The sequence below is a fragment of the Rattus rattus genome, chromosome 5, assembly GCF_011064425.1.
Source record: "Rattus rattus isolate New Zealand chromosome 5, Rrattus_CSIRO_v1, whole genome shotgun sequence".
In the NCBI taxonomy this organism is placed as follows: domain Eukaryota; kingdom Metazoa; phylum Chordata; class Mammalia; order Rodentia; family Muridae; genus Rattus; species Rattus rattus.
The window spans coordinates 107,585,905-107,601,057 of NC_046158.1; the positions used below are offsets into that span (position 1 = coordinate 107,585,905).

At 45.2% G+C, this 15,153-nt stretch overlaps 1 protein-coding gene across 1 annotated transcript in view; it reads left to right on the forward strand.

Annotated features, from left to right (window-relative positions):
* The window catches only part of Mertk (MER proto-oncogene, tyrosine kinase), a 74,491-nt gene extending 68,276 nt beyond the window's left edge, over positions 1-6,215 (forward strand). Inside the window, exon 18 of the mRNA XM_032902600.1 lies at positions 4,233-6,215. Coding sequence (XP_032758491.1) covers positions 4,233-4,746 — 514 coding nt within the window. The 3' untranslated portion in view covers positions 4,747-6,215. The remainder of the gene's footprint in view (positions 1-4,232) is intronic.
* The last annotated feature ends 8,938 nt before the right edge of the window (positions 6,216-15,153 follow it).

Genomic DNA, 15,153 nt, shown 5'->3' on the forward strand with positions numbered 1-15,153 from the left:
CACACTCACTCGCACATACATACTCACAGACACACAAACACATATACTCATAGACACACGCACATTCATAGACACACACACACACTCACTTGCACATACATACTCGACACAAACACACACAGACACACTCACACACACAAACTTACAGACACACACTCACTGGATGAGTGTCTCAGAGTCCAAGCATGGCTGGGATGAGTGCGCTCCTTGTGTGTGCTTCTCTTTGGCTGCTTTAAGCTAACTGTCTGGACCGTGGCAATGCCAGTTGGGAGTGTAGCTCAGTGCTAAGTGTTTGCCTGCCCTACACAGAGCCATAAGCTCAGTGTCCACTACTGTAAAACAAAGAGCTAAGGAAGAGCTAAGTGAGAGGGGGAAGGACGCAGGGAAGGAAGGAGAAACAGAAAAGGATAGGCAGACAGATGTCACAGAGCCCCTTGGCCCCTACTCTCTACTCTAACCCCCAGAGTCACCTCTGAGAGCAATTTCATTGCTACCATGGAGTGACCAGACTGTCAGTCTTGCTTCCTGCTACCCAGGATGCCACTCTCTGGGGCGTGTTAATCAACTCCTATGGGACATCTCCTTAGCTGAGCTCCCTAAGGTCTCTCTGGCACCCTCAGCCCTTCCCTACCAGCTAGCTGTCCACAGTGGCCCTCCATGGCATGAAGATCCGTCCTTCCCCCTCTGATATGGCTGTTCATTCACGCACAGGATCCTGTCGGCCGGCAGGTACCCTTCAGCATTGAGAGTTCTCCTCCTCACTGGGAATGAGAGCACACACTTCTAATCCCAACAGGGGCAAGCCAATCTCTGTGAGTTTGAGATCAGCCTAGTCTATAGAGTGAGTGTCAAGGCAGGCAAGCCAATCTCTGTGAGTGAGGTCAGCCTAGTCTATAGAGTGAGTGTCAAGGCAGGCAGGACTACGTTCCAAGAGTCTGATTAAACAAAACAAGAGAGGGCTGGAGAGATGTCTCAGCAATTAAGAGCACTGACTGCTCTCCCAAGGAACCTGGGTTCAATTCCCAGCACCCACATGGTAGCTCACAACAGTCTATAACTCCAGTTTCAGGGGCTCTGACACTCTCTTCTGGCTTGTATGAACAACGCACACATTCAGCACACAGACATATATTAAGGCAAAAACTCACACACACACACACACACACACACACACACACACACACACACACACAAGTAATCTTTTTAAAAAAGGAGAGAACCAGGGGTTGGGGATTTAGCTCAGTGGTAGAGCGCTTGCCTAGCAAGAACAAGGCCCTGGGTTTGGTCCCCAGCTCCGAAAAAAAGAAAAGAAAAGAAAAGAAAAAAAAAAAAGGAGAGAACCCCAGAATTTCCATCTTCTTTTCTCATTGCTGATACTGACAGATCACAGAAATCCAGAACTGCATTCCCATCATGATGACATCATGACATAAGTACAATGTTCTGTGCAGAACTTTCATCTCCCTCCCCCAGGGGTCCTCTTTCACTGCTTAGACAGCAACCAACGTGATCTCTCAAATATAATAATCAGAGCTGAGGTACCTCAGTGGTGGAGAACTTGCCTACCATGCACACAGACCCTGGTAACATCCTAAGTACCACAGACAGATAATTACCATCATAATCTGGTCGTGGATTGCTTCTGGATATCATCTTCCTGTGGTTTCCTGGCCCTTATGATATCTTTCAAAGCCATATTTAAGATGGGCATAGTGAGGTGTGCTTATGCAAGAAGGTCAAGAGTTTGAGGCCAACTCAGACTATATAGCAAGGACTTTCTTATCATACATAAACACACACACACACACACACACACACACACGGTTTTATATATATATATATATATATATATCACATCGCACAAAGTTATATTTATATTCCCATAAAGTATTAGACATGAAAGGAAAATAATTAAATAATTTCAGGATGGTACTGCCTCTATTCTCTATAAGTCACTTAGTGCTTGCTTCTAAGATGTGAGGTAAACAAAAGAGAAGAGTCCTGCACTGCAACACAGAAAAGGAAATGATGTTAAGTCCTTAGGGACTGAATTTCTCAAAGCCCATGTGAACAAACAAGCAAAGCTCAAGGTTCTGTGCAAAATTGGAGTCTTGCAGATTGACTGATGTTTCTCCAAAACAGAACCAGACATTGCTTGCCCAGTCTAAGCTGCTGGCTACTGAGAGTGAGTTAGACTCAAAGGAGCTCCCGAGGCTAAGACAAAACTCAGGACTGCAAGGCAGTGTCCGAGTGGAGTCCTGGGTTGGGGTCCCGTCCCTTTGTATGTGAGTTTCCGAGTTCCAGAACCAAGTAACAGCCCTGGGTAAGGGCTGCAAAAACAGATCAGTGAAAGGCCATGAGAATGTCTGCACAGGTGAGATCTGTGTGCTGTGTGTAAGGACTAACACTCGCCCAAGGATCTGTAGATTGTGGGAACTGCACATTTTTGTTCCCAAGGAAGCCAGTAATTAGCATGCATCAGATAATCTAGATTCGGCTTGGTTTTATAGTTTTTAAAGATTTATTTACATGTTTATATTTTGTGTGCACATATATCTGCACACCAAACGAGGGCATTGCATCCCATGGCACTCCAGAAATAGTTTTGAGCGTCCATGTTGGGGCTAGGAGTTGAATTCAGGACCTCTGGGAGAGCCAGTGTTCTTAACCACTGAGCCATTTCATCAGCCCTCACCTTAGTTTTCTTATCATGTGATATTAATATCAATTTCCCAAAGCAGAGAAATCTCAAAATGAAACGCTCGTGTGAATCTTTCTCAGCCCAGCAATTTCCTGTTGTCATTTCCTTCCCATGGCCCTCAATTGTAATCCTTAACGATACTAGACATTGGGGATGAAGTTGCCAGAAGAGAGACACATGCCCCTGTTGAACTCGGCAGAAATGCCTTGAGGAGCACTTGTGTATTGGGCTTTCTAACCCTAACCTCATTCCTCTGCTCCCAATGAAGCCAGGGCATGGACTGTAATTTACACAGAAGCTGGGAATGGAGTGGTACACACTACTTACCACTCAGTCACTCTTCATGTGCTCTCTAGCTCTGGGTCCTCCTTACTTAGTCCACTGGTCCAAATACTCCAAGTTCTTGGTAAGAATTCAATTTAATGGTGTAGACAGAGGTTAGCAAACTTGTTTGGTAAATGTCTTAGTTACTGTTCTGTTGTTGTGCAGAACCATTATGACCAAGACAGCTTATGAAAGAAAGCATTTACTTGGGGGCTTGTTTACAGTTTCAGAGATGAGTCCATGACTGTGCACAAGCATAAGTCAGAGAGAGAAAGCCTGAAAAGGGTGTGGTGTGGGTTTTGAAACCTCCTCTGTCAAGGCCACACCTCCTAGTCCTTCCCAAACAGTTTCATCAACTGCAGACTAAGCATTCACGTAGATGAGCCTGTGGCTTTGAGGGCCCTTTGTAGCAACCACTCAATGCCACAAGTGTAGCAAAAGCACAGATGGCAAATAGGCATAGCTGTGTTCTAATAAAACTTTATTTACAGAGATGATTGGTTTGATTGCCAAGTCTGTATACAAAATGGATTTGACATCCGTTTATTTGCAAAAGGAGATACAATTGCCAGATGCATCTTCTATTTTTAGCAACAGAAAGGTGTGTGTGTGTGTGTGTGTGTGTGTGTGTGTGTGTGTGTGTGTGTGTGTGACAAGGGGCTGGAGAGATGGCGTAGTAGGTAAGAGTACTTGCTGAACAAGCATGACAACCTGAAGTCAGTCCCCAGCACCCATGTTCACAGCTTGGCCTGGCGGTGAGGTGCCTCTAACCTCAGTGCTGTTAGGGGCAGAGATGATGTGAGGATTCCAGGGCTTCCTGGCCAATCAATCCAGCCAAAACAGCAAGTCCCTGGTTCAGTGAGACCCTGTTTCAAAGGAATAAAATGAACAGGGGTAGAGCAGTATATCAGATGCCCCCCAAGCCTCTATATACACATGCACAAGTACATATTACCACACACACACACACACACACACACACACATACACATACACACACACACACACACACATATACACACACATCACATGAAACATTTTAAAAGTTGAATAACCATTAGACCACTTCCCCCACTTATTCATTTCCATAAAAAGTAGCACAAAAACTAATTAAAATGGAATGAAATTAAGCATTGGTTGAGGCGGAAGGGGTGGCTGCACTGCGGGTTCTGGGTCTGCTAGGTAACACTCACTTGTCTCTTATCAGGTATGAAATCATGTACTCTTGCTGGAGTGCTGATCCCCTGGACCGACCCACCTTCTCAGTGTTGAGGCTGCAGCTGGAAAAGCTCTCCGAGAGTTTGCCTGATGCCCAGGACAAAGAATCCATCATCTACATCAATACACAGTTACTAGAGAGCTGCGAGGGCCTAGCCAACAGGTCCTCCCTCGCAGGGCTAGACATGAACATTGATCCTGACTCCATCATTGCCTCTTGCACATCAGGCGCTGCTGTCAGCGTGGTCATGGCGGAAGTTCACGAGAACAACCTTCATGAGGAAAGATACATCTTAAATGGGGGCAACGAGGAATGGGAAGATGTGGCCTCCACTCCATTTGCTACAGTCACAGCTGGAAAAGATGGTGTGTTACCAGAGGACAGACTCACCAAAAATGGCATCTCCTGGTCTCACCATAGTACGCTACCCTTGGGGAGCCCATCACCAGATGAACTTCTGTTTGCAGACGACTCCTCGGGAGACTCTGAAGTTCTGATGTGAGACCAGCCGAGAGGAGGCATGACAGAACCAAGCAAATACTGCTTCATGGATCCGGTTGTCTTAGATACTTTGCTGTTGCGTGTGACGAAGCATCATGAGCAAGGCAATCTTTAAGAGAAAGTATTTAGCTAGGTTTACAGTTTCAGAGGGTTAGAGTCCGTGATTGCAGAAGGAAGGTACGGTGCCAAGAACAGCTGAGTGCTTACATCTTGAATAGCAAACAGGAGGCAGAGAGCACTCTGGGAAATGGCACCAGTCTTGTGAAACCTCAAAGCCTGCTCCCAGTGACAGAACTCCTTCAACAAGGCCACACCTCCTAATCCTTCCCAGACAATTCCACCAACCGGAGACCAAATATTCAAACCTATGAGCTTATTGGGGCCATTCTTATTCAAACCACCACACTGGTTATACCTGATGTTTTGGTGTTTGCTCTTCTTACCAAATCGAGTCCATGGCCTGACAGCACCAGGTGAAAGCCATTGAGTCAGTTTTGCAAATAAATACATAACCAAGGTCTTGAGAGACGACTTTTTAATAAAGATTCCTTTTATACTGTTGCCAGCAACTAAATCAGAGGGCTCACAACCACCTGTAACCCCAGGTCTAGAGGACTGATGAGGGTACCTGCACACACGAGGCAGACCCTCACACAGGCACATGAATAAAAATAAACCTAAAAATAGGTAAACCAATAGTAAGGCTGGGAGTGTGGCTCAGCAGCTGAGTGTGTGCTTAGCCTGTGGACTGCCCTGCATTCCATCCCAAGATCCCAAAGCAGTGCAGAATGAAAACACAGAGGCTAGGGGAGATAGCTCAGTGGGTAAAGTCCCTGACTTGTGAGCACCAGGACGTGAGTTTGATTCCTAGATCTGACATAACACAACTTTGAATGTGGTGGCACACACTGTGATCTCAGTGCTGGGGAGATGCTCTCAGATGGATTTCTGAGGCTCAGTGGCCAGCTACCCAGGTGAGTTCCAGGCCAAGTGAGCCCTGTCTCAAAGAAAAAAGGTGGCCAGCACCTGAGGAGTGAATATTTGATACTGTTTTTTGTGTATACACACACACATACACACATGCACACGAATATACATACGTAAGAAAAATATAAGTAAAATACATAATATATTTATTTAAAGAGAGAATATATATGTATATGGTGGAAAGAGACAAGGATATTATATTTTAATAAAAGATGACTTATTTCACTGACCTTGCAGAACTCAGAATGTATCCCTCAGTGTTAACATTTGTACAGAATCAATGTCGCTCCTTTAAAGCTGTCTTCTTTTCCACAGTATTAAATGTATAAGTGTTTATAAAAAGAAATGTCAGGTTTGACTTCGTTTTTGACCTTCAGGAGAAGCCGGGCATGCCCCCACACATCGTGTGTGTGGTAAAAATGATTTGTTTAATGTTCAACTGATTGTCTGATGACTTCCTAATAAAATGCAAATGAGGAAGAATGTGTTCGCGTGCTTCAGATGTGGAGAGATGGCCGTCACCAGCAGCCCCGATACCTTCCTCTGCAAAGGAGTTCCCTTAATGGCTGGCCCTCACCACCGTTCCTGTGCCCATTCTTACCATTGCTTTGAGGGACATGGACAAACCATCCCAGGAGTCCATAGAGGAATGGCTGGCAAGATGGCTCAGCTCCTAACGGTACTTGTAACCAAGCCCAGTGACCTGAGTTTCATCCCCAGGACTGACATGTTGGGAAGAGGGAGCCAACAAAGATGTGCTCTGTCCTCCACATGGACACACACACACACAATAAATTAATAAAAATAATAAAGGATTTAAGATTATACATGCTCTGAGACGATGTGGAAGCATTTGAGCAGTGAGTCATATTTTACTGCAGAGCTGTCACTCACAGGAGGTGGGCGGAGCAGGCCCAGGGCTCAGGCTGTAGAGTTCTGCCATTTCTGCCATTTCTGGCTCAGCCACCAGTCGTTGAGCACCCGCCTTGTCCCCACCCTGTGTCTGTCCACTCCCTTTACTGTGTGTCTTTAGAATATTTAAGTAATCACGTGTTTTAGAGTTTCTGCTAGTAAGTTTCACATTACAACAAAACTCTAGAGGCAATTAATAAATGAACTAACGAAGGACAAAAGAAAAAAGGAGGGAAGAGGGAAGAAAGAAGCAAAGAAAGTAAGTTTATTTAACCTACAATATGGAGATTACAAGCCTAGATAGGGCAACCCCCTGGTCCCATCTTTGGTAAGATGGCGGATGGTAAAGGTCAAAGGAACACATGCTGGTGTGCACACCACCAGCCAGGAAGCAGAGAGGGCAGGGTCCCACGGTTGCCTTCTGGAATACAATTCCAAAGGTTGAAGGACCTCCAGTAGATCTCAGCTCCTACGCATTTCACTAGTTCCCAATAGCTTCACTCTGGGAACCCCTGGGGGACACTCATCCACATCACAGGATTCTACTCCGAAGCTTCTAAACATTTAATAAGCATACAGATACTGCCCACGCTGTGCCAGCATGGTGCTCACTTAGTTTCCTGGTAGGTATGACACAATCCCTGCTCCACAGACGGGGAAGGCTGGGGCTGTAAGAGGCCGACTGAGGGCAGTAGCCGGAAGCCACCCATGGAAACACTGCCTAGGGATTGCGGGCCGTTGGCATCATCAGAACTGTTTGCTTCAAACTCGAGAGTTGGTTCACTCAGGCTACCAGCAGGCTTCAGGGATCAGAGTATACAGGGCTCAGGGCTGCAGCTTCCCACAGCTGAGTCCTGGCCCCAGCTGCCAGCCCAGAGTCCCCATCCCCAGGGTGGCTCCTTTGTCACTGTGTGAAGGTTCTGAGGAGCTTAGATGAATCTGCGTCCTTATCAAATGCCAGCATCACATTTTATTAGTGCAAGGACGGACAGAGACAGTCATAGCCTATAAAGACTGTGCTATGGGGCAGGAGAGGTGACTCAGCGGTCATGAGCTCTGGCTGCTCCTGCATAGGACCTGGCTTTGGTTCCTAGCACCCACCTAGCAGCTCACAGCTGTCTGTAACTCCAGATCCAATAAATCTGACATTCTCTGATGGAGAGTGGGCACCAGGCACATGCATGGTGCATGTACAGGCGGTCAGGCAAAACCCACTCATACACAGAAAATAAAAATGCACAAATATTTTTAAACAGCCTGGAGAGATGGCTGGGTAGTTGCAAGAGCTTGCTGCTCTTGCAGAAGACCAGAGATCTATCCTCAGCACTCACGTCAGGTGTCTCACAAGTACCTGGAACAGCTCTAGGGGATCTAACTCCCTGGCCCCACATACACACACACACACACACACACACACACACACACACACACACACACACACACACACACAAAATAAAAATAAATCTTAAGAGGTCATGCTTTTAAAACTATTTTAAACATGCATTAATGAAATTTTGTGACTAGTTTAAAATTTAATTTAAGATACTTTTTGCTTGTTTGTTTTGTTTTTCAAGACAGGCTTCTCTGTGTAAAAGCCCTGACTGTTCTAGAACTCCCTTCATAGACCTGGCTGGCCTCAAACTCACAGAGATCTGCCTGCCCCTGAGTACTGGGATTAAAGGTGTGCATCACCACTTCCAGATAATAAAATACTTTTTAACACTTGTGCAAAGTTTCTTGTTGATGGAAAAAAACAAACAAACCCAAGAATTTAGAGAATTTGGGTCTGTGAAATGGCTCTGTGAGCAAAGGTGCTTTACCACTAAGCCTGACTACCTGAATTCAACTCATAGGCCTCATAAGCTGCATGGTAGAAAGGAGGAACTGGTGCCACGAGCTGTCCTCTGACCTCTGAACAAGGGCAATAGCATGCACATGCACGCACGCACACACCTGCCCACCCACCCAAGCACCCACCCACCTATGAACCCATGCACATGGTAGTCAAAAACATTGTTAAAGAATTTGAAGGAGACTGGAGTCTGTGGTTGTAAACTCTGGCTGCTCTCCAACCGGACCTCAGCATCCAGACAGCAGCCCACAGCCATCCATAACCACAGCTGCAAGGCACCCAAAGCTCTCTGAGGTTCAAACATGTACACCAAGACTGAAAAGGAGGGGTTGGGGATTTAGCTCAGTGGTAGAGCGCTTGCCTAGCAAGCGCAAGGCCCTGGGTTCAGTCCCCAGCTCCGAAAAAAAGAAAAAAAGAAAAAAAAAAAAGACTGAAAAGGAGAAACTATTGTAGCACCCAGCCCTAATCTCTAGCCATTGTTCAAGGAGGTTTTGGCCCCGATCAAAAGCCTCTCACAGGTTATATAGCTTTCAGCTAGAATCTTTAGCTGCAGGGTGGTAGCTTTCAGGTACTCCCCACACCTAAGTTATACTTTCTGAGCAATTCAGTGAGTTTTGTAGGATCAAAGAACTGTGGTTACAGCGACCGTTACATTACTGGGGCTGGCAAGATGGCTGGGCACGAAGAGCACTGACTGCTTTTGTAGAGGACTGGGGCTGGATTTCAGCGCCCTCATGCCGGCTCACAGCTGTCTGTAACTTGTCCCACAGGACCTGACGCCCTCTTCTGACCTCCACAGGAGGTGCACATATGTGGTACATAGATATCCTTGAAGGCAAAAACACTTCTACACATAAAATAAATCTTTTAAAAAATAAAGGCTACATTTCTGATCAACTAAACAGGCACAGTTTTGGTTGTCTTAAAGCAAGCAGGATTTGCTCTCTGGGCAGCTGGCAAACAGGGTCGTTCCTTGACGGAGTTTGTAAGGGAAAGGGGGTTTAATGAGCAAGGAGTCCTAATGAGAGTTTCAAAAGGTACAGCTTCAGCAAACGTAATTGTGATGAAATTTGAAATACAGCTTAATTTCTTTTATTTTTCTAAATTGTGCAGTCAAGCCCGTTGGTAAGCCACCTGTCTTAAAGTTTGATTTAGCAATCAAGGCAGAACCTTTAGCTTAAACTTCTTATTTCTATGTAATGCCATTTTCTGAGTCAGCTTGTTAAGAACTCCCATTTAATCAGCGTGAAAGCTTTTTATCACACTTTCCCCTTCACCATCATGGCTCTACGCGCCTAAGCCTCCTCCCTGAGAACCTTGGGTCTGTATGTTCAGCCATAGCCCTGAACATTTGAAAATGTGGAGACCACTGACTCTCCCAAACTCCCATACTGTCGCTTGCATTTACTATAAAGAACCTTTCCTACTCTCTCTGTATATGCTCAAGTCTGTTTTCAAAGTAAAAAGGCTGACAGAGGAAATGGGAAGGAACTAGTCAGGTCATTGTGTTCTGCTAGCTTGGAATATGGCTGGGCGGCCACAAGGAAGGGAGTAAATAAACACCAGAGACACTGCGGTCTGCAGGGTGAGACTTGTCTGGCAGTGTGGCTGCGGGGAGGGAAGGGAATCTCTCCCTCCGCCTCCGCCTCCGCCTCCGCCTCTGTCGCCTTCCCCCTCTTCCCCCTCTTCCCCTTCCTCCCCTTCTTCACCCTCCTTCTCCTCCTCCTCCTTCTCCTCCTCTTCTTTTTCTTCCTTTTCTTTCTTCTCCTCCTCTTCCTTCTCCCTTTCTTTTCTTTACTTGTTCTAGCTCTTTCTTCCCTTTCTTAATGAGAGATGCAAGGTCTTTTGAGGAAAAAATAAACAAAGCACAGACCCATCTGGCCAGAAGAAAGGGTTGGATGGAAGCTATCCATGCCTGGTTTCCTTGGGCAAGACACCAGTATCTTCTGTTACACTGCCCTGCATAGGAAGGGGATGAGACAGTCTTTGAAAGAACTCTGTCCTTGAAAACTTGCTTGAGGTTCTTCCTAATTTGAGGTTTCATTCCCTACGCAGTGGGAGACCACCAACGTTTGTCATATTGGAAACCTCTTCCCTGACATATGATCAAGTTGCCTCCTAAACATTTATACTTAGGCACTGCATTAACCTAGCTCAGAGAATTTTTTGCACTGGGCAGCTGTCAGCGCAGTTGCTTGGAAGTGCCAAAGAGCTGAGAGTGACCGTTAGGTGCTTAGTCCTACATGGGATATTGATGTCAGTTACCTCAAGGCTCAGGGGACATCCAAGAAGGAGAGGAAAAATGCAAGAGCTGTGGGATTGAGGGCCAGGTGGTTGTTGTGAAATGCTATCTTCTAGACAGAATGTGGCTACTGTACCAATGGAGTGGTGGTTATGTGCGTAAGTCAGTCAACGTTCCAGCTCAGATGGGGAGGGGCTCACAATGTCCCACCCTTACTGAGGAGCTACTGGAGGAGGGGTGTGGCACCAGTAGGTTGCCCATGCTCTGATGGCCCCAGACCAGTGCACACACAGGTAGCACTAACTGGACTCAGAGTGTTGTTGTTGTTTTTGTTTTTTTTTTTTTTTTTTAAGGAGAAGATAAGAAGGTTGAAAAGGGATGTGTTGGAAGAGTGGGAGGGAAAAGGGAGGGTATGAGGATGATATATAGAGAGAGAGGTGTGTGTGTGTGTGTGTGTGTGTGTGTGTGTGTGAGAGAGAGAGAGAGAGAGAGAGAGAGAGAGAGAGAGAGAGAGAGTCACTTAGGCAGAGATGCGTTATTGGGGAAGTGCAGATTGAAGGATGACATTCCTCGCTCCTCACCTCAGGCAAACTATTGGGTTCTGGAGCCTGCAAGTTGCTGCCCTGTCTTTGCACAATTTGGTCCAGTTACCATGTAAGCCTTGGTGTCCCTCCCCCATGTGTGGAAATTTTACCTATAGAATATAGGGACATGAGGTGGGTCAGAATGTAAGCCCCGGGTCTCTGTCTCTGTCTCTCTGTCTCTCTGCCCCGCCCGCCAAGTCCACCAGACTAAATAGAAATTCCCCACAGGAAATGGTCAAACCCCATCCTGGTTCTCAGAATTGAGCCCATTCTGGCTGTCCTCATTCACAAAGTCAAGATGCTGTACCGTGTCTGCATCAATGGCTTAAGCAAGTGGGGGCTTCTGCTGACTCTGTGGAAAAACAGTAAAGTTGCACAACAGCAGCTTCCACTTCTCCAAAGACCTCTGCTGACTCTAGAGATAACGGGAAGTCAGGAAGCCTTCCATGAACATGTCACTAATGTGCAGTGCTCCTCCGTTAGATTCTGTTTCCTCGCTTTTCAATAAAGAGAAGATTGCAAAACTACTCTTCTGTTTAACATAGAGTTTGTCCAATTACTTATTTCACCTACTTAGATGCAATTATTCCTAAAAATCTTAACCCACAGACCACTACTCTAGAATGCCTCAATGTACAGCATATTTTGGTAAAATGGGATTTGAGAGCCTGGAGGTGAGGCTCGGTTGGTAGTGTGCTTGCCCAGGACACACGAGGGGATCGTCCATCTCCAGCACTGCATTAAATGAGTGAGGTGTCGCACACCGGCCATCAGAGACTTAGAAGTAGAAGCAGACGGATCAGGGGTTCAAGATCATCCTTGACCATGTAGAATCTGAGCCCAGCCTGAGTTACCTGAGCCCCTGTTGTTGAAGAATAACTCAGTGATCACAAATGTATTTATGATGTAAATATTATTCAAATAGAATCCTGTTGTATAAAGTGAAAAAAAAACATGCAGGGGTCATATGGATTCTAAATATAAATATTTTTTTTTCTTCTTTTCTTTTTTCTTTTTTTCGGAGCTGGGGACCAACCCAGCTTTCTAGGCAAGCGCTCTACCACTGAGCCAAATCCCCAACCCCATAAATTTTTTTTTTTTAAAATTTAAGGGCTATCTTAAATAAGTTTAAGAGTTATTCTTAAACTTAAGAATTAACCTTTCTGGGGTTGGGGATTTAGCACAGTGGTAGAGCGCTTGCCTAGCAAGCACAAGGCCCTGGGTTCAGTCCCCAGCTCCAGAAAAAAAAAAAAGAATTAACCTTTCTGCTCCTTAAATATATGATTTTTTAAAGTTGTTTTGTTCAGAGAACACAATTATAAATCTATCCAAGGACGTGTTTCCTGGCAGCGTTAGTGTACAATGAATCCTCTGTTCACAGACACAGAGGAGGGAGCCCGGCTCTGAGGTCGGGATCTTACAATGACCGTCTCGACCTTGTTGTCTAGTAGCCAGAGAAGGTAATGGACAAGTTCTTACAGTCTTTTCTTACAGAGTATGGCTCAGAACGCTCTACTTTGCGTGGTTTGTTGATTCTATCGGTGGTCACAGCGAAGTGGTCAGCCTGACTTGTAAGTCCTGCTTAAAGACTAAGAAACCCTTGGCTACATAAACTTCCCGGAAGCAGGCTCTAAGGCCTGCCCTGTGTACCTCAGGAGGAAAGGCTCATTAGTGGGTGAAAACCATGACAGCTTCACACCACTAGCCGTCTGAGCAGGTTGGAGGCAGGCAGGTCACTGCCTACCCCGAATTTGCTGACAGCTTGTTTTAAGGATCAGTTTCTCCTTCCTAGGCCCAGCTGTCTCTCTAGCTCTCACTCATTCTGTACCTCAGATGTTATCTCTAATGAGCCTCCCTCAAGTTGCTAGTTTTCTCTTCTGACAGTGTTAGGCTCTCTCTCTCTCTCTCTCTCTCTCTCTCTCTCTCTCTCTCTCTCTCTCTCTCTGTGTGTGTGTGTGTGTGTGTGTGTGTGTAAAAGTGCATCTGCATGTGTATGCATGTACGGGTGGTGAGTATCTTTTTTAATTGCTCTCCTCCTTAGTTTTTGAGACAGGGTCTTTTGTTGAGAGTGGGGCTCACCAAGTGACTAGCCTGGCTGGCTGGTGAGCCCCAAGGACCTGCTTGCTTCTGCCACCCCAGCACTGAGATTGTAGGTTCATCACAGGCCTGGCTTTTTTTTTTTTTTAACAGACTCCAGGAATCCAAAATAAGGTCTGATGCTCACATAGGGCATGCTCTATGGACTATGCAGTCTCCGTGGCCCTCTGATGAGGGTTTCATTCCAGTCAGTGTACTTCTCCCGATCTGGAATAGCCATATGTTTGCTTGTTTGTTTCTCTGTTGACTAAAACTTCTATTTTACCCATTCCCGTCTTCCAAACTGGGTCAGAGACACAGGGGACATTGGTACCACACTCCCAATGACTTATTTCTTTCTTTTCTTTTGTAAAGTCTATCTGTTTTTCTTTTTAATGACTCCTTTTCCTTTATTGATAGTCTCCATTAGAAGTGTCAGTAGGTGTGGAGGCACATACCTATAATCCCAGCATTGGGAAGGCAGAGACAAGATCGCTTCAGGTTCAAAGCCAGCCTGCTCTACATAAATATTCCAGGACAGACAGGGCTACCTGGTGAGATCTTGTGTCAAAAGACTAATAAAAGTACTTAAAAGTCATTTTATTTCTCTGAAATTATTTACAAATAGAGGCCTGCTTATAATAAAGCGTTTACCTGATGACTGCCAGGTAGTCCTCCGTAGGGACAGTTGCTACTGACTGCCTTTTCCTCCTGTGTAGGACAGTATCAGTTACTCCTGTGTTTAGTATTTTAACTGAATATTTCTCGTCATATTATTACTAAAATTCTGGGTCTCGCTGTGCCCTTCTATCAGAGATGGGAATTATTGTTAAGGGTTTTATGACTTTCATGGGTTAATTCTGTGCGTCATGTTTTTACGGTTTTTTTGATTGGATGATTACTCAAATCCTTGACTTGATGCAAGTTCCACATTTTGCTGATGGGTCTGTTTGTGGTTTACTGAATGTATTTTCCAAGTCCAGAAAGTCTTCGAGTTAGCTCTGTGTTAACCTCTTTTTCTTTCTTTCTTTCTTTCTTTCTTTCTTTCTTTCTTTCTTTCTCTTTTTCTTTTTACAAATGATGCCTAGTTCACTAATTGTAAACAGATTAAAATTTTCTACTCAAAACATAGCAATTGGATTGGGGATATGGCTCGGTTGGTAGTGCTGCTTCCTAGCGTGCACAAAACCCTGGGTTCAATCCCCAGAACCAAATAAACCAGATTGGTGGCATATGTCTATAATCCCAGCAGCAGATGCGGAAGCAAGAGGACCAAAAGTTCGAGACCAGCCTCAGCTACTTAGTGAGTCTGTAGTCAGTCTGGGTTATATGAGACCCTGTCTCAAGACAAAACCAAAAACAGCAGAACAAACAAACCAAAAAACAAAAACAAACAAAACAAAACACACACACACACACACACACACACACACACACACACACACACACACACACACAAAATAAGTCCACAGATTATCAGGCTAAATGAAAAAAGGATATGAATCCTGAATATATAAAGAACTCTTAATAATAAGAGAACAAATAAAGAAACCAGTTTTACATGGAGCAAAGAACTTGAATTCACATTTCTCCCAATCTGTGCAAATGACCAATAAGCAAAAGAAGCCAGCATCATCTGCCATTAGAGAAATGAAAGCCAACACCAGCCCTCGAAAACAATTCACACCACTCAAACCCAGGCCATCTAAAAGTCAGGCACCAGCAGTGTTAGGAGCTGGGTATGGTGGTGCAGTC